Genomic DNA, 20,772 nt, shown 5'->3' on the forward strand with positions numbered 1-20,772 from the left:
ATTTCTTGTTAGTTGCAATCTTTTTATTTAAAACCTTTTTCTAAATTTCATTAAAGGGTAGATTTCTTTATACCTGGCATTTCACAAGTTGGTGGCTTTTCTATCTGTTCAAGTCCGGGGCTCTTGGAGAGGGAAAGTGTATTAGAATTGGCCGTAAAATACAGTAAACAACTGCCTGCCCACTGGATTCATACTCAGGTAATCAATTTTTTTCTTTGTTTTTAATGATTTCATAGGAGTTAAAGTCACATCAGTGCAAATCAATTATGTCAGTGCAATATTAGTAATGTAAACATGTTTTTAAAAAACAATTATTAAATTTAAAATGGTCGATTGTTGAATCGTGGTGGAGTTTTTTCATCAAAGAATTGACCACTATGATTTCTAGTTTTGACTGTTTACGAAGTTGTCACCAAGTATTCATCTGTTTTTTTGTTAGCTAGCTTTCTTTTTGCTTTATTCTTCATAGAATTTGGTAGTCGCTGGCAAGCCCAGTATTTATTACCCTCTGAAAAGACCTTCAAGAAGTAATCTTGCTCTCTTGAACCACTGCAGGCCAGGAAGTACCAAACAAGCTTGTGGCCTAGCCCTGGATGGTGTAGAGCCTCTTCAGTATTTTTGGAGCTACATTCATCCAGGCAAGTAAAGTAATAGACTTGTATAATGATACAGCACAGAGGGAGACCATTTGGCCCATCTTATCTGTGCCCAGTCTGTGCAAGAACAATTCGGTCCTACCCCCACCCTCTTAGCGCACTCAGATTTATTTCCTTTCAATTGTCTTAACTGTTTTAAAAGCTAACAGTGAATCTGCCACACCTGGGAACAGTGCATTCAAGATTTTTTTCTCCCCAATATAGAGGAGGCTTTGTCTGTAGGTTTTGGTGTTGAAGGTGAAGTAGGTGATAAGGCATAGGTCTACTAGCTTGATGATACTGTCCTTGTTGATGAAGTTGGTGTTTGGTGTACATGTCTTTGGGTCTTCGAATTGTGTAGTTAGTGTTTCCTTGGCCAGATTGATGTTGATTGATGTGAACAGGGCTGTTACTTCAGAGGAGAAAATGTGTTGCTGGTTAAAGCACAGCAGGTTAGGCAGCATCCAAGGAATAGGAAATTCGACGTTTCGGGCATAAACCCTTCATCAGGAATGAGGAGAGTGTGCCAAGCAGGCTAAGATAAAAGGTAGGGAGGAGGGACTTGGGGGAGGGGCGATGGAGATGTGATAGGTGGAAGGAGGTCAAGGTGAGGGTGATAGGCTGGAGTGGGGTGGGGACGGAGAGGTCAGGAAGAAGATTGCAGGTTAGGAGGGCGGTGCTGAGTTGAGGGAACCGACTGAGACAAGGTGGGGGGAGGGGAAATGAGGAAGCTGGAGAAATCTGAGTTCATTCCTTGTGGTTGGAGGGTTCCCAGGCAGAAGATGAGGCGCTCCTCCTCCAACCGTCGTGTTGTTATGTTCTGCCGGTGGAGGAGTCCAAGGACCTGCATGTCCTCGGTGGAGTGGGAGGGAGATTTAAAGTGTTGAGCCACAGGGTGGTTGGGTTGGTTGGTCCGGGCATCCCTGAGGTGTTCTCTGAAGCGTTCTGCAAGTAAGCGGCTCGTCTCTCCAATATAGAGGAGGCCACATCGGGTGCAGCGGATGCAATAGATGATGTGTGTGGAGGTACAGGTGAACTTGTGGCGGATATGGAAGGATCCCTTGGGGCCTTGGAGGGAAGTGAGGGAGGAGGTGTGGGCGCAAGTTTTACATTTCCTGCGGTTGCAGGAGAAGGTGCCGGGAGTGGAGGTTGGGTTGGTGGGGGGTGTGGACCTGACGAGGGAGTCACGAAGGGAGTGGTCTTTGCGGAACGCTGATAGGGGAGGGGAGGGAAATATATCCCTGGTGGTGGGGTCCGTTTGGAGGTGGCGGAAATGACAGCGGATGATACTTTGTATACGGAGGTTGGTGGGGTGGTAGGTGAGAACCAGTGGGGTTCTGTCTTGGTGGCGGTTGGAGGAGCGGGACTCAAGGGCAGAGGAGCGGGAAGTGGAGGAGATGCGGTGGAGAGCATCGTCAATCACGTCTGGGGGGAATCTGCGGTCCTTGAAGAAGGAGGCCATCTGGGCTGTGCGGTGTTGGAACTGGTCCTCCTGGGATCAGATGCGGCGGAGACGAAGGAATTGGGAATATGGGATGGAGTTTTTACAGGGGGCAGGGTGGGAGGAGGTGTAGTCCAGATAGCTGTGGGAGTCAGTCGGTTTATAGTAGATGTCTGTGTTGAGTCGGTCGCCCAGGATAGAAATGGAAAGGTCTAGGAAGGGGAGGGAGGAGTCTGAGACAGTCCAGGTGAATTTGAGGTCGGGATGGAAGGTGTTAGTAAAGTTGATGAACTGTTCAACCTCCTCGTGGGAACACGAGGCAGCGCCGATACAGTCATCGATGTAGCGGAGGAAAAGGTGGGGGGTGGTGCCACTGTAGTTGTGGAAGATGGACTGTTCCACATATCCTACGAAGACACAGGCATAGCTGGGGCCCATGCGGGTGCCCATGGCAACTCCTTTAGTTTGGAGGAAGTGGGAGGATTGAAAAGAGAAGTTATTCAGGGTGAGGACCAGTTCAGTCAGTCAAAGGAGGGTGTCAGTGGAAGGGTACTGGTTGGTGCGGCGGGAAAGGAAGAAGCGGAGGGCTTTGAGTCCTTCGTGATGGGGGATGGAGGTGTACAGGGACTGGATGTCCATCGTGAAAATAAGGCGTTGGGGACCGGGCAAGCGAAAATCCTGGAGGAGGTGGGGGGCGTGGGTGGTGTCCCGAACGTAGGTGGGGAGTTCTTGGACTAAAGAGGACAGAACCGTGTCGAGGTATGCGGAGATGAGTTCGGTGGGGCAGGAGCAGGCTGAGACAATGGGTCGGCCGGGGCAGTCAGGTTTGTGGATTTTGGGCAGGAGGTAGAAACGGGCGGTGCGGGGTTGTGGGACTATGAGGTTGGAGGCGGTGGATGGGAGATCCCCTGAGGTGATGAGGTTATGGATGGTCTGGGAGATGATGGTTTGGTGGTGGGAGGTGGGGTCGTGGTCGAGGGGGCGATAAGAGGAGGTGTCCGCGAGCTGGCGTTTGGCCTCAGCGGTATAAAGGTCGGTGCGCCAAACTACTACCGCGCCTCCCTTGTCTGCCGGTTTGATGGTGAGGTTGGGATTGGAGCGGAGGGAGTGGAGGGCTGCACATTCTGAGGGTGAGAGGTTGGAGTGGGTGAGAGGGGTGGACAGGTTGAGTCGGTTAATGTCGCAGCGGCAGTTGGCTATAAATAGATCGAGGGCGGGTAAGAGGCCAGCACGGGGTGTCCAGGTGGATGGGGTGCGTTGGAGGCGGGAGAAGGGGTCGTCAGAGGGTGGACGGGAGTCTTGGTTGTGAAAGTAGGCATGGAGGCCAAGGCGGCGGAAGAATTGTTCAATATCTCGCCGCGTGTTGAACTCATTGATTTGAGGGCGTAGGGGAATGAAGGTGAGGCCTCTGCTGAGGACTGATCTTTCATCCTCAGAGAGGGGGAGGTCTGGAGGGATGGTGAAGATACGGCATGGCTGGGAGCTCGGACCTGGTGTGGGACTGGAGCTGGGGGTGGGGGCGGGGTTAGGGGCAGGGACAGAGATTGACGTAGGGGCAGGGTTAGACGTGGTGACGTTGCTCGGTGTGGGGGCGGGGTCAAGCGTGGGGGCGGGGTCATGCGTCGTGACGGAAATAAGCGTGGGGGCGGGGTTACGTGTGGTGGCGAAAGTCGGCGTGGGGGCGGGGTTATGCGTGGTGACGAAGGTTAGCATGAGGGCGGGGTTACGTGTAGTGATGAAAGACGGCGTGGGGGCGGAGAAACCTGAGGCGTTGTGGTCCTGCAGGTTAGTGATGTCAGTGGGGGCGGAAGTGGCTGCGGCGACGGCAACCGAAGAGCGGAAATGGTTGTGGCGACGAAAGAACCGTAGTCATTCCCGGTAGCCGCCGGGGTCGCGAGTCCGTCGGCGATCTTCCTGGCGATCGTGGAAGTGGTTGTCTGTGCGGTGATCGCCGGGGCGGTTGTTTGGGCGGCGATCGCGGAGGCTCCGAGGTCGGTGGGGGCGGAAGTGACGTCACGTTACTTCAGAGGAGGTCATTATTTCATCCACTTCTATCTTAGTGTCTTTGGTCTTCAGGGATTCTTGAATGGAGTGGTGTGAGTCGTCTACTAAGTGTTTTAGTCTTTGGTGTAGCTCCTTGGCCAATCTGTAGGTTGGTGTTCCAGATAGCGTCTGGGTCTGGGGTGGGAGAGGGGTTGCTCCTGCTTTGTCAATTTTAGGTAATCCATAGAAGCGTGTGTTGGATTCGTCTGTCATTTTTTGGAAGTCTGTCTTATTTATTTCTCCAGATTTCTGAAGTGTCTTGAGTAAGGCTGTGATTCGGCTCTCTAGTTGTGGGGTCAGGTCTGTCACCATTTGTCGGTTAGTGTTGGTATCTGCGTTCACTGTTTCAATGTAGTCTCTTTGGTGACTGTCAAGTGTCCTTTATCTGCTGGTAGGATAACAATGTTTTTAACTTTTTTTAGTCTTTCTAGTGCTTTCCTTTCTTGTGTATTGAGTGTGTTTCCTTCCTTTTTCCTGCTTAATGTTGGTGCAACTACCTGTCTGATAGTTTGCTGGGTTTCTTCTGTGAGTTGGTTGTCTTTCAGTTTTGTTTCTAATGCTGCTAAGAAATCTTTCTTGTCCGCATCCTGGCAGTTGTAATTTAATCCTCTAACTGTGTCTGTTAAGGGTTGGTCAGATAAAAAAAAATTATCCATGCTTCTGTGTTGTCAGTGTTGTTATTTGGTGTAAGTTTGTCTAGTTTTTTCTGCAGGTCTAGTTTTTTTCATTTTCTGTGTTGGTCACTGTCTAATATCTATGGCTTGTTGTATTGTGTCTATCCATTCATGGTCTGTTGCATGAGTGAGTAAAGATTTTTGGTGCAAAATGTTTCTGTTGTAGTTACGGAGTCTGTTAATCATTAATCATTAAACAAATAACATCACCAATTCAGGAAACCCAAACATATAAATAGAAAGCAGGAAATATCAGCAGTACTTCGTCCGGAGGCTCACTGAAGATGTTACCTAGTATGGTCACAAAAAGTCTGAAAATGAACCTTCCAGCTCAGCAAGCAAACCTATGTCCAGAACATCAACCTGAGCTACAAATTTTCTGAAAACTTGCTTATTAGAATGTTTCAAAGCAGTCAAACACCTGGCTATTTTGGAATCAGTAGATCAGCTCAGATAAAATTCCAGAACTTTAAAATTAAATAATAGGACTAACAACAATATGGTCATTTTGGTCATAAGCTTCATTTAATTAACTGAAATCAGATTATAAATTATCATTATGAGCTTTAAATCTCAGTTTTAAGATGATTGAAAATTGATTGTCCACTTGGCTTGACTTCTGAAATATTAGTGTCAAGCATGTGGTGCTGGAAAAGTACAGGAGGTCAAATAGCATCCAAGGAGCAGGAAAATCGACATTTTGGGTAAAAGCCCTTTAATCCAGTGACATAAACAATATAAAAGCATTGTGGATATATAACATAATACTGAAAACAATTTCTCAATTCTATAATAAGTAATTAGATTTTTTTTTCCACTGTATGCCATTAGCTCAACATTAATATGTTCCTTTAAACAACACGGACGTTTCACTCCCACGAGACCATAAGACATAAGAGCAGAAATTAGGCCATTCAGTCTATCAAGTCTGCTTTGCCATTCAATCAAGGCTCAAAAGTTTCTCAACCCCGAACTCACATTTTAGCTCTGTAACTCCTGATCCTCTTTACAATCAAGAATTTATATCTCCATTTTAAAATATACTTAATGACCTGACCTCCACAGCCCTCTGTGGCAGTGAGTTCCATAGATTGGAACTCACTGCCTGAAGAAGTTTCTCCTTACCTCTGTTCTAAGAGGTCTTTTCTTTGCTCTAAGGCTGTCCCCTTGGGTTGTAGTCTCTTCTACCAATGGAAATATCTTCCCAACATCCAATCTGTCCAGGCCATTCAGTATTCTGTACGTTTCAATTAGATCCCCCCTCATCCTTCTGAACTCCAAGTATAGACCCAGAGTCCTCAAACATTCCTCATATGTCAAGCTGTTCATTCATGGGACAATTTTCGTGAATGTTCTCTGAACATGTGCCAGCGCCAGTACAGCCTTCCTGAGATTTAGGGCCCAAATCTGTACACAATACTCCAAATGTGGTCTGACCAGAGCTTTTTCAAGCTTCAGAAGAACATCCCTGCTTTTATATTCAAGTCCTTTCAAAATAAATGCCATCATTGCATTTGCCTTCCTAACTGCAGACTCAATCTGCAAGTTTAGCTTGAGACAAATCCTGCACTAGAACTCCCAAGTGTCTCTGCACTTCAGACTTCTAAATTTTCTTCCCATTTAGCAAATAGTCCATGCCTTCATTCTTGCAACCAAGGTGCATGACCTCATACTTTGCCACATTGTACTCCATCTGCCACTACTTTGCCCAAGTACTTCTGCAGCCTCCCCGCCTCCTCAATGTTACCTGTCCATCTACCTATCTTTGTATCATCTGCAAATTTAGCCAGTATACCTTCAGTTCTTTTAAACAGTGAGCCCTGTGGAACACCACTTGTCATCAGCTGATATCCTGAGAAAGACCCTTTTATCCCCACTCTCTCTTTCTGCCAGACACCCAAACTTCTCTTCATGCTAGCACCTTGCCTCTTACCCCATGGACCCTTATCTTACTCAGTTGTGTTCTGTGTGCCACCTTGTCAAAGGCCTTCTTCAAGTCCTGGTAGCAAACATCATTGATTCTTCTTGGTCGTATCTACTTGTTACTTCCTCAAAGAATTCCAGCAGATTGGTCAGGCATGACCTCCCCTTGATGAAATGAGGCTGACTCTGCCCTATTTTACTACACAGTTCCAAGTATTCAGAAATCTCATCCTTCACGATGAATCCCGGATCTTACTCAGGACCAAGGTTAGGCTCATTGGTCTGTAATTTTCCGTCTTCTGCCTTAATCCCTTTCTAAGCAGGGGTGTTACGTTAGCAATATTCCAGTCCTCTGGGACTCTCCTTGACTTTAGTGATTCCTGAAAGATTACTATTGTGCCTCCACTATTTCTTCAGATATCTCCCTTAGAGCTCTGGGGTGTAATCCATCTGGTCCATGTTATTTATCCACCTTCAGGCCATTCAGTTTTTCTAGCACCTTCTCCTTAGTGAAGGCCACAAATGCTCAGCTCTGCCCCCTTGCTGTCTTGAATTTTTGGGATATTATTCATGTCTTCCACCGTGAAGACTGACGTGAAATAATTATTCAGTTCCTCAGCCATTTCTTTGTTCCCCATTACCATCTCTCGTGTGTCATTTTCCAGCAGCCCAATGTCCACTTTTGTCTCTCTTATGCCCATTATATATCTCAAGAAACTCTTACAGTCTTCCTTTACATTACTGGCTAGCTTACTCTGATATTTAATCTTTTCCCTCCTTTTTCTTTTGTTGCCCCATGTTGGACTTTGTAAGCTTCCCAATCCTCTGGTTTCCCACTCTTCTTCGCTACTTTATATGCTTTCTCTTTTGCTTTTATGCTATCCCTGATTTTCCTAGTCAGCCATGATTGCCTTATCCTCCCTATACCCTGCTTCTTTTTCCTCAGGATGAATCTGCTGTGTTTCCTGAATTACTCCCAGAAACTCCTACCATTACTGTTCTACTGTCTTTCCTGCTATGCTCCTCTCCCAATCAGTTCTACCCAGCTCTTCCCTCATGCCTCTAATTGCGTTTATTCAGCTGAAATACTGATACTTCTATTCTGTCTTCTTCTTGTCAAATTGCAAAGTAAATTTGATCATGTTATGATCACTGCTTCCTAAGGGTTTCTTCAGCTTAAGCTCCCTTATCAAGTCTGCCTCATTGCACAGCACTAAATCCAATATTGCCTGTTCTCTAGTGGACTCCATCATAAGCTGCTCCAAAAAGCCATCTTGTAGAAATTCCACAAATTCCTTTTCTTGTGAATCATCACCAACCTGATTTTCCCAGTCCACCTACATATTGAAATCCCCCATGATTACTGTAACTTTGCCTTTCCTACGCATCTTCTCCATCTCCTGGTATATCGTGTGCCCGAGCGCCTGACTACTGTTAGCAGGTTGATACATAACTCCAACTATGTTTTTTTTTTGCCTTTGCAGTTCCTCAATACTACCCACACAGAATTCTACACCATCTAGCCATGTGTCATTTCTTATTATTGATTTTATTTCATTTCTTACTAATAGGGCAATCCCACCCCCTCTGCCTACCTACCTATTTTTTCACGAGGATGTATATCCTTGAATATTCAGCTCCCAATTCTGATTCCCTTGCAGCCATGTCTCTGTGATGCCCACCAAATCCTATTTGCCAATTTCAATCTGTGCCACAAGCACGGTGGCACAGTGGTTAGCAGTGCTGCCTCACAGCGCCAGAGACCCGGGTTCAATTCCCCCCTCAGGTGACTGACTGTGTGGAGTTTGCACGTTTTCCCCGTGTCTGCGTGGGTTTCCTCCGGGTGCTCCGGTTTCCTCCCACAGTCCAAAGATGTGCGGGTCAGGTGAATTAGCCATGCTAAATTGCCCGTAGTATTAGGTAAGGGGTAAATGTAGGGGTATGGGTGGGTTGCGCTTCGGCGGGTCGGTGTGGACTTGTTGGGTCGAAGGGCCTGTTTCCACACTGTAAGTAATCTAATCTAAAAAAAAGCTCAGTTACCTTATTCCTTACACTGCATGATTCAAACATAACACCTTCAGCCCTGTATTAACTGTCATTCATTTGTCCAGTGTACTTGAAGTTTGGTTGCTAACCTTTTCCAGATATTCTGTCCTATTTGTTTCTGTGCTGAGATTTTAATAACCTCTCTTGAGTCCTGCAATCTTACCTTTTCTTAAATTCAGGTTTTCTAATTTCCTCTCTAATTGAAGCCCCTGCCTTCCACCTCCAAAATTTAGTTTAAAGCCCTGTCTATAGCCCTAGTTATGCAATTCGCTTGGACTTTGGGCCTAGCAAGGTTCAGATGAAGACCATCCCATCAGAATTAGTCCCTTCTTCCCCAGTGCTGGTGCCAATGTCCCATGAGTTCAAACCCATTTTTCTCTCTCTCAAATCTTTGAACCAGCTCTGCTATTTAGACATTCAATTCGATGAGCAGAGAAATGGTAAATGTATAGAGGGTGGTTGTGAAGCACATCATCAGATTTTTGTTTTGTCTGATTTATCTGCATAAATTGAACATGCAGTGGGGAAAATGAGCACATTTGTTCAGAAAAATCTTTGAATTAAATTTCCTGTATTTCATCATTACTGGGACTTTTGATGTGTTGGAGCAAACCTTCCTGGTACATGTGGTATATTTTCAGAAATATCAGCACAATAGTACCATGAATACTGTTCCTTATTTGAAATTAATTATAGCTTAAATTTAGACTGAAAGTAGGTAGAAAAATGTAAATTAAGTTCTTGAATAATTATTTTTGTTTTGGAGTCCAAATTAATGACTCACTTCATGGTGATTTTTATGATGTGACCTATACACATTCTGCTACCACTAGCTGGTGCTGCAACACTTTCCCTGCCTGCTTGAATATAACTGGTGTAGATATAAATGATGCAAGACAAAATTGAGACTTTTTAATTCTGAATTACTTTTTGCTTCTAGTTTGAATTGGAAATTATGTATTTCAGAAAATAATGTAAATTTGTCATTTGGAAGATAGTGCTTTTCTTTTTTAATCAGATGAGTTGACATGCAAACATAATCATCAATTTCAGATTATTGTATTCCATATGTGTTGTACATTCCTAGGTATCTGTTCCAGGACTAAAGCCTTAGACTTTAGGTGATTGTTACGTATCCTTTAAAAATTTCAAATCGAATTGAAATGAACACTAAAAAAGAAATCCAACTCTGAAACAGAATTTTGTAATTTTGTGCATAAAAAAATGCACAACTTGCCATGCAAACCTTATTTTAGGAAAATGTAATTTTATCGAGCTGTAATTTAGTTTTATTAGTATTGAATGCCTTGTTGCTGGTATAAATCCATTTTTGCTTTTTAAGATTTCAATGCTCAAATTAGTTCATGAGAATCTCTTCCCAATGACTGATGCCATTGGGGTGGCATGGTGGCTCAGTGGTTAGCACTGATGCCTCACAGCGCCAGGGACCGAGATTCGATTCCAGCCTCAAGTGACTGTGTGGAGTTTGCACATTCTCCCCGTGTCTGTGTGGGTTTCCTCCGGATGCTCCTGTTTCCTCCCACAGTCCACATGCAGGTTGGGTGAATTGGCCATGCTAAATTGCTCATAGTGTTAGGTGCATTAATCAGAGGGAAATGGATCTGGGTGGGTTATTGTTTAGAGGGTCGGCGCGGATGTATTGGGCTGAAGGGCCTGTTTCCACACTATAGGGGAGTCTAATGTGTCTGAGACCAAAGGGTATATGTTTAAAGTGAGGAACAAGTGATTTAGAGATCTAAGGAAAACATTTTTCACCCAGAGGACTCTGATAAAGATATTCACAATCACAAAAGGATGGCAGAAGTATGGAACGTGCTGCCTGAGATCATGGTGGAGGCTAGTACTCTTGTAACATTTAAGAACCACCTGGAAGAGTACTTAAAAGCCAGGGTATAGTAGGCTTTGGACCATTTGCAATTAAGTGGGATTCGTGTTGTTTGGTGTTTGGTTGGCATAGACGTGATGGGCCAAGGGCCCTTGTTCTATGCTGTATAACTCTGACTCTAAACTTCAACAATCCTCCAAAGCACTAGTGTAGGGAATCCTGAAATGTCTGGGTAGTGGTGAGTACTTTCACTGATTTTATGTTTTTGGGAGGAGGTGATGTCTGTGTGTGCAATGACAGAGTGGTATTTTCCAGAAACCTAGCTAGTGTTCTGGTGAGCTGGGTTCGAATCTTGCAGTCGCAGTTAATGGAATTTTACTTGGATTTAAGATCTACTGATGACCGTGAAACTGTTGTCAATTAGTGGAAAACCCGATTGTTATGCCGGTGCCCCCATGCCCTGACTGAGAATGTCCCTGCAGACTTGATTGTGGACTTCTTCCGGTAAATTTTGAATGTGCTTGAACCAAATGACCATGCTTCAGTGTATCAGTTGCTGGCACATGCTCTAGGTGTGGTATTGCTATTTGATGTGTTGCTACATGTCCACCCTCTTGACCGATCACTGCTGACAGCCATGGGAAGACAAGGCACAATAGAAGGACTGTGAGGCTTATTTCCAAAGGAGGTGGCAAATCGTGAAAAGATATTGCATGACAAAAATGCTATATGGTCCAAGTAGATGCAAAGTAGGTGCTAAGAGGCCTGGCAGCAGCATTAGTGACTCCAAAATAGTGAACTGTATTAAGAGTGAGTCAAAGAAGTGCCGTGATGTAATGTGGTTGATGCCAAGACCAACCTGTAATCAGGGGATTTAGGTGGTTGCAGCCCACAGAGTATTGGGGATTGCTGGCTAGGATGGTGGCCTGGAGAAGCACACAAAGAACTAAAGCCACCAGTTATCTGCTTTGACTTTAGTGACGGGGATTCTCTTCAGCTACTTTCTCTCCACCACATGGGAGAAAATAGGAAATTGCATTTAAATGAGACAGCAATATATAATACATGCAAATATGCCTCGTGCTGCTCACTAGTGAAGTTCTCATCTTGCCAGTCAAACCTTGGATGGAAACTTAAATTTTCTTTCTCTCCACAGAGAGTCTCATTTTTCTGATCTTGTCATAGTTTCTCAATCGTCTCACCGTTGCCAATGTAATTTCAGGAAAACTTGACTGTTTGTGTTATTCATCTTTAGATTTAAAGATTTAACTTGTTGAACCTTCTCAAAGGCCTGCACACAAGCAACATTTAAAGCGTAATGAATTTTAGTGAAATTTATTCATCAGTTCTGGCATAAAACTTCAAATTCAATAATGGTCAAGAAACCCGTTAATTTTTAAATCACATTTTATTGAGTTAGCAATACTAAGTCATGCATTCTGGCATTTTAGTTTAGCTGTAAGGGAGGTTCTACTGAAATGCAATGAGCATATTTTGCCTAACAGTATTAGATCTGATATCTCACTTCATTTTCAGAAGCAAGACATTCCTATAGTGGATAACAGTTGTGCAGGAAGTGTTTTGAGCCTGTCCTAGAAATTACAATTGTTTTTCAAAAAACAGTTCTTAACGAAAAATTTTCATTCTCCTCTATAGTGCGATATTGGCTCAGAAGTAACTCTTCGTGTCGGAGGTGATTTCTTCTTTGACCCTCAGCCTTCTGACAAACCGGTGAACCTGTTACTGGTTGCAGGTGGAGTGGGCATTAATCCCTTGTATTCCATACTCTTGCACGTTGTGGATCTCTACAGAATGCAAGGAAGCAAGTCTTGTAATTACAAACCAGGATCAGTGCAGCTGTATTATAGCGCCAAAAACACAGATGAACTCCTTTTCAAGGTTAGCTAAACCTTTATTTTTAAATTTTCAAATCATTGTGCTGATACCTTCTCCCACCCTCTCCTACCCTTCTGAATTTGGGCTGGATTTTAATACATTGTGTAATGTAATTTAACACAAGTTAAACTGATGGATTTACATAATTTTCCGCGCTTTGAGCTCGTTGAATTTAATGCTTTTTTTTAATGCTCAGCTCAGAATTATTCCTTGCAGGCAATAGTGCTGTGTTGTACTTTGTTCATATTTATTTAAAATTGAAAAACATTGTTCGCTTCACATTTTTTTTGTAGGATGCTTATAATACTAGGCCTTGATACACACTATCTGCAACCCAAACTTTATCTGTATGACCATTGCGATATAGGATTGAAGATGGGAAATTGTTAAATTCTTGATAACATATTTGTTATCCTGATGAAGGATTCGCGATGAAGAGCTTGTGCTCAAAATGTCGACTCTTCTGCTCCTCAGTTACTATCTGACTGGCTGTGCTTTTCCAGCACCACACTTTTCAATTCTGATCTCTAGCATCTACCGTCCTCACTTTCTCCCTGCAGGAACTACAAATAGGGATGGCATGATGCCTTCACTTAAGGGTATTAGTAAAACTGTTGGGTTTTTCAACAATCTGACAGCTTTCATGGACATCACATTAATTAGGTAATTCTTCAGTTTACTTATTTTCACTATTTGCCGCAATGGGTTTTGAGCTCAATATCTGGGTTCCTAGTCCAATATTGTGAATTTCAAAATTTACAAATGATTTAAGCTTAGAAATATTTTGACCTGAGGAGAAAAATATAGATTTCAAAGCAGCTTCAACAGACGATTGAAATATCAAATGACAGATAAAATTCAACAAAGTAAGGAAGCGTTAAGTTATCCATTTTCATAGGAAGAATGAGGAAAGATAAAATTAACTAAGGGGGCAATTCCACAGGAGATGTGGGGAGAGTTGCTCAGATCATTGAGGGTTCCAGAAAAGTTAAGAACCTAATTAAAAAGGTGCATAAAATCCTAGACCTCTTCTGTCATGACAGAGAATATAAAAGCAAAGGTGGTATGGTATGTCTTTATGAAAATCTAGTGAAATTACAAATTGAATTTTTAAAAAGATTGAGAAAGTTTTGGAGTGGAAGCAGAAAAGATTTAGTGGAATGGTTCCGTGGCTGAAGGGCTTCTGTTACCTCGATAGAATCGTAAAATCCCTACAGTGGAGAAACAGGCCATTTCATCCAACAAATCCTTGCCGACCCTCCAAAGAGTAACCCACCCATATCCCTTCCTCTATCCTATTACTCTACATTTCCACTGAGCATTACACCTAACCTACACATCCCTGAACGCCTGTGGGCGACATTGTAGCTTAGTGGTTAGCACTGCTGCCTCACATTCCAGTCTCGGGTGACTGTCTGTGTGGAGTTTGCACATTCTCCCCATGGGTTTCCTCTGGGTGCTCCGGTTTCCTCTGACAATTCAAAGATGTGCAGGGTAAGTGAATTGGCCATGCTAAATTGCCCATGGTGTTCAGGGATGTGTAGGTTAGGTGTATTAGTTAGGGTAAATGTAGAGTAATGGGGAGGGGAATGGGCCTGGGTGGGTTTGTTGGGCCAAAAGGTCTATTTCCACAATTCTAATTGTTTTCTAATTCTAATTGAGGAAATCCATAGAGAGAAAATGCAAACTCCACATAAGCAGTTGCCCAAGGCTGGAATTGAACCCAGGTCCCTATTGCTGTGAGGCAGCCATGCTAGCCACTAAGCCATCATGCTACCCACAATGGTTAGATAGGTTAGAGAAGCTTGAGTCCTTGAAAAAAAGCGGTGTTCAATAAAGAAGGATTTGAACAATAAAGATGAAATAAGCTTCCCATTAACAGAAGGATTGAGAAGCAGAGGACACAAAATTTGAGATGATTGATAAAAAAGCCAAACATGACATGAGGAAGAGAGAATGTTTGCAGAGCTTTTAGGAAAGGAGAGGAGACTACCTTAGTTGCTAATATGAATTGGAAGAGACTATAGGCTAATTTAACTATCTACTATGCTGTAGCTACTGTGTGATTGCATAATTTACTGCATTATTATAAACTTGATCAGTCCTCAAATTTAAAGGAAAACAGCTGGATTAACTTCACTAATTTTGTAATGCAGAAACGTTAATTGTAAAATAGGTAATTAATCATTTAGTTTCTCTCTCTTCTATCCCTCTCCTCTTTACCCTCTTCTCCCTACCATTCCCAATCTCCAAATCGTCTCAATCCCAGCCATATTTCTGCCTAGATTGTACTACTGTCACCTTATGTGACTGTTGAGCTCTAGTGTGTCTATGTGGGTCTAACAAATGTGCTTACGAAAGAACTGATGCAGGTCTTAAATGGGAATGGAATGCACTCCAGCGTTCCCTTTAAGCCAAGCAACAACCTGAAAATTCATAAGAAGGCTATGTATGTTGTCCCCACAAGTCATGTAATCAGAGTTAATTGGGGACGTACACTTTAACAAATGGCTGTCATATTCTAAAATAATTGAGTGTGTGTTGGTTGCTTGCACTTTTTTATTTCCTTTCCCTCCCCTTCCCAAGTCATTTTCTGTCTTTCCCTCATCCATCAATGTGTATTAATAAAGCAAATTATAGTCAGTATTCATCCAGTACTGTATCAACTTATCTTCCAGAGAAGCATCATAAACCTGGCAAGAGAGTTTTCTGGAAAAATCAACTGTAATTTTCATGTGACACAACAAAGTTTTGAAATATCTGGAAATATGCAACCTTATGTGACTGGTAAGCTCTAGTGTTCTACCAAATGTGCTTATCAAAGTATTGATGCATGTCCTAAATTGGTTAGCATGGTTTATTTAGCAATATAGCTCAGTTTTACTCTATGTAATAAAGAAAAGCAGCATACCCAAGAAAGTAACCTAAGTCAAATAAGGAAGGAAAGGTAAGAATGCTTGAAATTGTAAGTTTTCTGAAAAATTCACAGCAAATGACATGCATTTTAGGGAGGATCCCAAACCTTGTGAAGATTGCAGAAGCAAATTATTTTTAACAATGAAACCGAGAGAATGATTGATTGGTAAACAGAGGACGCACACTTAAGGAAATTTGTAAAAGAACCAGTGAGGAAGATGCGGAAAAAAAATTATCTAGTTATGATCAGGAATGACCTACCTCCAAAAGATGGTGAATTAGATTCAGTAGTATTTTGCTAAAGGTAGCCAGTTAAGTAATTGTGAAAAAAAGATTTCCAGGGCTGGATCCCATGATCTTGTCCTGAAGTGGTATTCCTATTTGAAAGAGAGTTGACGGAATGGGTAGAATGGTTGTTGAGAATAAGAGGTCATTATTAAGTGTCATCTTTGTGATTTAGTAACAGTATTCTTGTCTTAATTGTCTTACTTGAGCACCCAATCTAAGTTGACCATCCAGTGTACTCTGAGGAATTGATGTATTGTGAATCGCCAATGAAATGTGTAACTAAGGCTCCATCTGCCCCTGAACATAGCTCAAAAGACTCCACAACACATAAGAAAAGAGCTGGCATGTTTTCCTTGCATCATGCCCATTGGTTCTTAATCAGCACCTTATGTCTTGGTATACATCATCTTTATTTGCAGGACCTATGTTGTCTGCAAATAAGGATCCATGATCCTTTATACCATGCTAGTAAATTCACATATTTGAAATAATTCTTCAACTATTATTAGATGTCATGAGGTTGTGAATCCTGCTATGTAAATATAAGATTATAATTTTCTTTTTGTTGATAACTGCCATTGCCTTCCATTTGATGAATTAGAGAACATAAAAAGTTTTGCATCAAACCATTTAAATATAATTGTGTTTTGGAGCTAGTAATATTTAGCTGTACTTGACTAATATTCATTTCTGTTTCAGCTGGAAGAATATCTGAAAGGACTCTAGCGCACGTATCAAAGGATAACCTCTGTTATATTTGCGGTCCACCTCCGATGATAGAGGCTGTTTCTCAACAGTTAGAAAAACTTGGCGTTCCTAAAGAGTGTATCATTTTTGAAAAGTGGTGGTAATGCAAGTCTAAAAAAAATTACCTCAACATGTTCTGATAATCAAAGAGTTGTAACTTTACTCCAGCATTGAATATCAATCTCTGATTGTTCTTTGATTCCAAGACCATTAAGATTGCTGGAAGCCGTACTCAAAATTGGAAATTGAGATCAGTATAATTAGGTTCAATGCTATTCATGTAGTGAATTGTCTGGGATTTTCACTTCTGAATATTGCCATTAAATTCCTTTTGTGAAATATATAAAATTATAAAGTATTCAACAGTAAAGGTTGACATCATCTTTTCATTTTCTAACATTATAAAAATGCAAATTAAGTAAAATTATTTCTGTATTGTGTTGTACACTATTGAACTTTTAGCTGATGCTGCATTAGTTTTATATCAATGCAAAATTATATTAACCCAAATGTAATTGAACAATCCAGGAAATGTATCCCAATCTAATATTCCCAGATATACCGGAGTCAAGAAATACAAGACCACTTACAAATAAATTGACTGCTGGTTAGATGACACATCAAATAAAACCCAGAACTCTGCAGAATCAGAATGACCAAGAAAATTATTACGGATTCTGTTAACTACTGAAGGGTGAGAAGTACCTGATTTGATATTTTAACATGAAAAGTCAGCTATCAGAAGCATAAAGAGCCTGTGGAACACCATGAGCCACCAATACATTTTGCTGTTTGAATATACATTGCAGACAGTTGTTTGAAATGTAATGGATATCTCACAGAATGTGGTCATTTTCAAAAACGATAAGTTTTGTATGAGAAATTATCCTGGTAAATTTATTACCAGACTTGCTAACTATACTTCATTGGTACCTACAGCTGTGCTTCTACTTGAACAAAGAATGAAACTGGACTGCAAGTTTATAAGAGGATTGGAAACTTGCATTAACTTAAAAACTGTCAAACAGCTATATCTAACACATTTTGAAAACAGCATTTTAAATACCGTTTCAGTGCTTTGAAACTGAGAAGAGATTAAATGCTGGCCAGTGTGACTTCTATTTCTAAAAGTTATTATATTGTTTTACAAAGTTCAAATTTTTTACTTTTTGAATAAGTGCACTGCAATTAAATACTTCCCGTTATTTATTTAAAACAATTTATTTTATTCAAATTTGAGTCCTCTTAAAAACCAACCCCATTTGAAACTTGAGAGTACAGAATTTGAGTATTGTTGAAAACAAGACTTTTTGTCTTAAGTGTTTGATCTTGCCATCATCAGGACAGTTGTTATGAAGATGAGGGTGTACCTTTAAAAGCAGCAAAACAACCGACACAGCACCAAGTGTTCTCAAAAAGGCAACAATGTATGTAACACTATGTTGAACAACTCAAGTAGTTTGTTGGCTGGATTCGAATTTAGTTTTGCCTCCAGGCAATCAGTTTAAATTATACCCCAAAAAACAATACCAATTTTCAATCAAGTTTGAATTGAGTATACTGACAATCTTAAAAGCCCATGACACGATGAGATACTATAGGATATAAGACTGGGGGGAAATTGAACAGTTAAGAGGAGAACTGACAAGCCCAGCATTTAAACAGACTGTCTGTCTGAAAAATAGCTCTCTTAAAAAGATACCTTTTTGATCAGTAACGTGTGACGCAGAAATTTCTAACAAGGAGAAAAGAAGATGCAGGAAGATCCGAAGACAAGAACCTACAGTTGCCTGGTCTTGAAATAAGAAGTGTTATTTTATAAATCTTAATTGGGAGTTTTATCAGACTATTATTATAGAAGAGAAGGTAAAAGATAGGTTAGAGAAAGAAATTGTAAATAGTGGTTAGTTAATTATTCTGTTATACCTTGAGAAATAAAGTTGTTAATTTTATTTAAACAGTCCTTGGCTCTCGAATTTTTGCAGATTACTGCAGGGGATAATTTTTTTTTGGGTTGCCGGTTTTAAATTAAGCAGGAGGGTTACCCCATGTCATAACACCGTTCATAATAATGCCAATGTAAAGTGGAAAGAAATTACACTTTTTTTGGGAGAAGAGAACTGATAGATGGCATTGCCACGATAAATGTACCAGCTAGATGATTGACAATGAACTGCTAAACTGTTTTTATTTTAAATCTGACAGAATAACTCTGATGGCATTGTGCTGAGATACAATCCTGAGAATGGATTGTCAGCTATTTTCCTGAGTTGAAAAGAAGTACAACGTATGTGCTCATTCATTGTGTCGTCATAGAACAGGGCTCTGCATTAATATATATAATGTCAGTATGGTAAGTGATAAGACTGGGAGTTTGATGATTGTATACTTTATCATCCATATAATTCTTCTTTAACAACTTGCCAACTTGTTGAGCAGTTAATCTATTCACAAAATAGCACATTCCACTCGATATAAATAATGTCTTTCTTTTACATTGTTTACATTGTCCTGAAGAGTGGAAGACTCAAAGGTTTGGCTAAATATCTTTTTCAGCAATACTTGAGCTCCATTTTGTTTATTGCATTTAAACCTCTTTGGATATCTTTGCAAACTGAATATCATCAGAAGCTAAGTGAAACTTGTCGTGCTTCACATAATTCTGTCAGTTGTGCCTTAAATGAATCTGGAAGTGATCAGGAACAATTACCGTAAAGTGATATCTCTGTCCCTCTCCTTCTCCTGCCTAGACAAAGGTTGTTGGCATAGGGCCAGCATGTATTTGATGCCATTTTCTAATTTGTTTTAAGAGTGGAATATTTTGAATTTGACTAGGTTTTAAAATCAATTGGTAGTGTCGTCGCTGAGATTAGAGTGAATGTTTCAGGCAAAAGCCCTTCATCAGGAATGAGGTAAGGAGCCTCCAGGGTGGAAAGATAAATGGGAGGGAGATGGGACTGGGGAGAATGTAGCTAAGAGTGCAGTAGGTGGATGGAGGTTGCGATAAAGGTGATGGGTCAGAGAGAATGGTGGAGCGGATAGCGGAAGAAGATTGGCAGATAGGACAGGTTGTGAGGATGATGCTGAGCTGGCAGGTTGGAACTGGGGTAAGGTGGGGTGGGGGCGGGAATGAGGAAACTGGTGAAGTCCACATTGATGCCCTGGAGTTGAAGTGTTCTGAGATGGAAGATGTGGCTTTCTTCCTCCAGGTGTCGGTTGGTGAGGGAGTGGTGGTGGAGGAGGCCCAGGACCTGAAGTCCTCGGCAGAGTTGGAGGGGGAGTTGAAATGTTCAGCCATGGGGCGGTGAGGTTGATTAATGCGGGTGTCCCGGAGATGTTCCCTACAGCATTCTGCAAGAAGGCGTCCAATCTTCCCAAGGTAAAGCATACCGCATTGGGAGCAACCGATTAAAATAAATTACATTGGTGCATGTGCAGGTGAAACTTTGGATGTGGAAGGCAACTTTGGGGCCTTGGATGGAGGTGAACTGGGAAGGGAGGTGTGAGCGCAGGTTTTGCAATTCCTGCAGTTTCAAGGGAAGGTGCCAGGAGGGGAGGGTGGGTTGTTGTGGGGCATGAACTTGACCAGGTAGTCACGGAGGGAAGGGTCTTTTGTGGATGAGGGTGGGGTCCATTTGTAGGTGGCAGAAATGTTGGTGGATGATGTGGTTTATGCGGAGGCTGGTGGGGTGGAAGGTGAGGACCGGGGGATTCTGCCCTTGTTGCGGTTTGACGGGTGGGGTTTGAGGGCAGAGGTGCGGAACATGGATGCGATGCATTGGACGGCATCTTCAACCATATGGAAAGGGAAGGTGTTGATAAAGTTGATGAACTGCCCAACTTCCTAATGGGAGCATGAAGCGGCGCCGATACTATCATTGATGTAGCGGAGGAACAGGTGGTGCTGGTGTAACTGCGGTAGTAACTAGTATATGTTTCAAATTTGAATAGTTGAGGACATGGTGCCTTAGTCTGGTTAGAAAATCATAACCAATGTATATTCCTCAAGTTAATTTTGAATATAATTTACACGATATAAAAATTCAGAAATTTTCTTTATCTTTTTTAGGTCTGTTAAAAGTGATGTATCTTGTCCAAAGTGAATGTTTCATGCCGCAATAAATTATTTTGACTTTCTTTTTCTTAATCTCATTTCTCATTTTTTGCACACTCTACTTTCCTATCCACTGTATAATCTAAAATGGAAAATTACGTGGAACTGCTTTTAGGGCGATTACAGCATGATAGCTTTACCTGGCACCTTAACTTAGGCATTCTTGAAATTCTTTTCTCCCACAAACTACATCAATCACAAAG

The 20,772-nt window shown here is 41.8% G+C and overlaps 1 protein-coding gene across 1 annotated transcript in view; it reads left to right on the forward strand.

The window, feature by feature from the left end:
• The window catches only part of oxnad1 (oxidoreductase NAD-binding domain containing 1), a 28,925-nt gene extending 12,157 nt beyond the window's left edge, over window positions 1-16,768 (forward strand). Inside the window, exons 4-7 of the mRNA XM_060825510.1 lie at window positions 57-198; window positions 12,265-12,507; window positions 15,183-15,291; window positions 16,408-16,768. Of these exons, the coding sequence (XP_060681493.1) occupies window positions 57-198; window positions 12,265-12,507; window positions 15,183-15,291; window positions 16,408-16,559 (646 nt within the window). The 3' untranslated portion in view covers window positions 16,560-16,768. The remainder of the gene's footprint in view (window positions 1-56; window positions 199-12,264; window positions 12,508-15,182; window positions 15,292-16,407) is intronic.
• The last annotated feature ends 4,004 nt before the right edge of the window (window positions 16,769-20,772 follow it).

Source organism: Hemiscyllium ocellatum, chromosome 5 (genome assembly GCF_020745735.1).
Source record: "Hemiscyllium ocellatum isolate sHemOce1 chromosome 5, sHemOce1.pat.X.cur, whole genome shotgun sequence".
NCBI lineage: Eukaryota > Metazoa > Chordata > Chondrichthyes > Orectolobiformes > Hemiscylliidae > Hemiscyllium > Hemiscyllium ocellatum.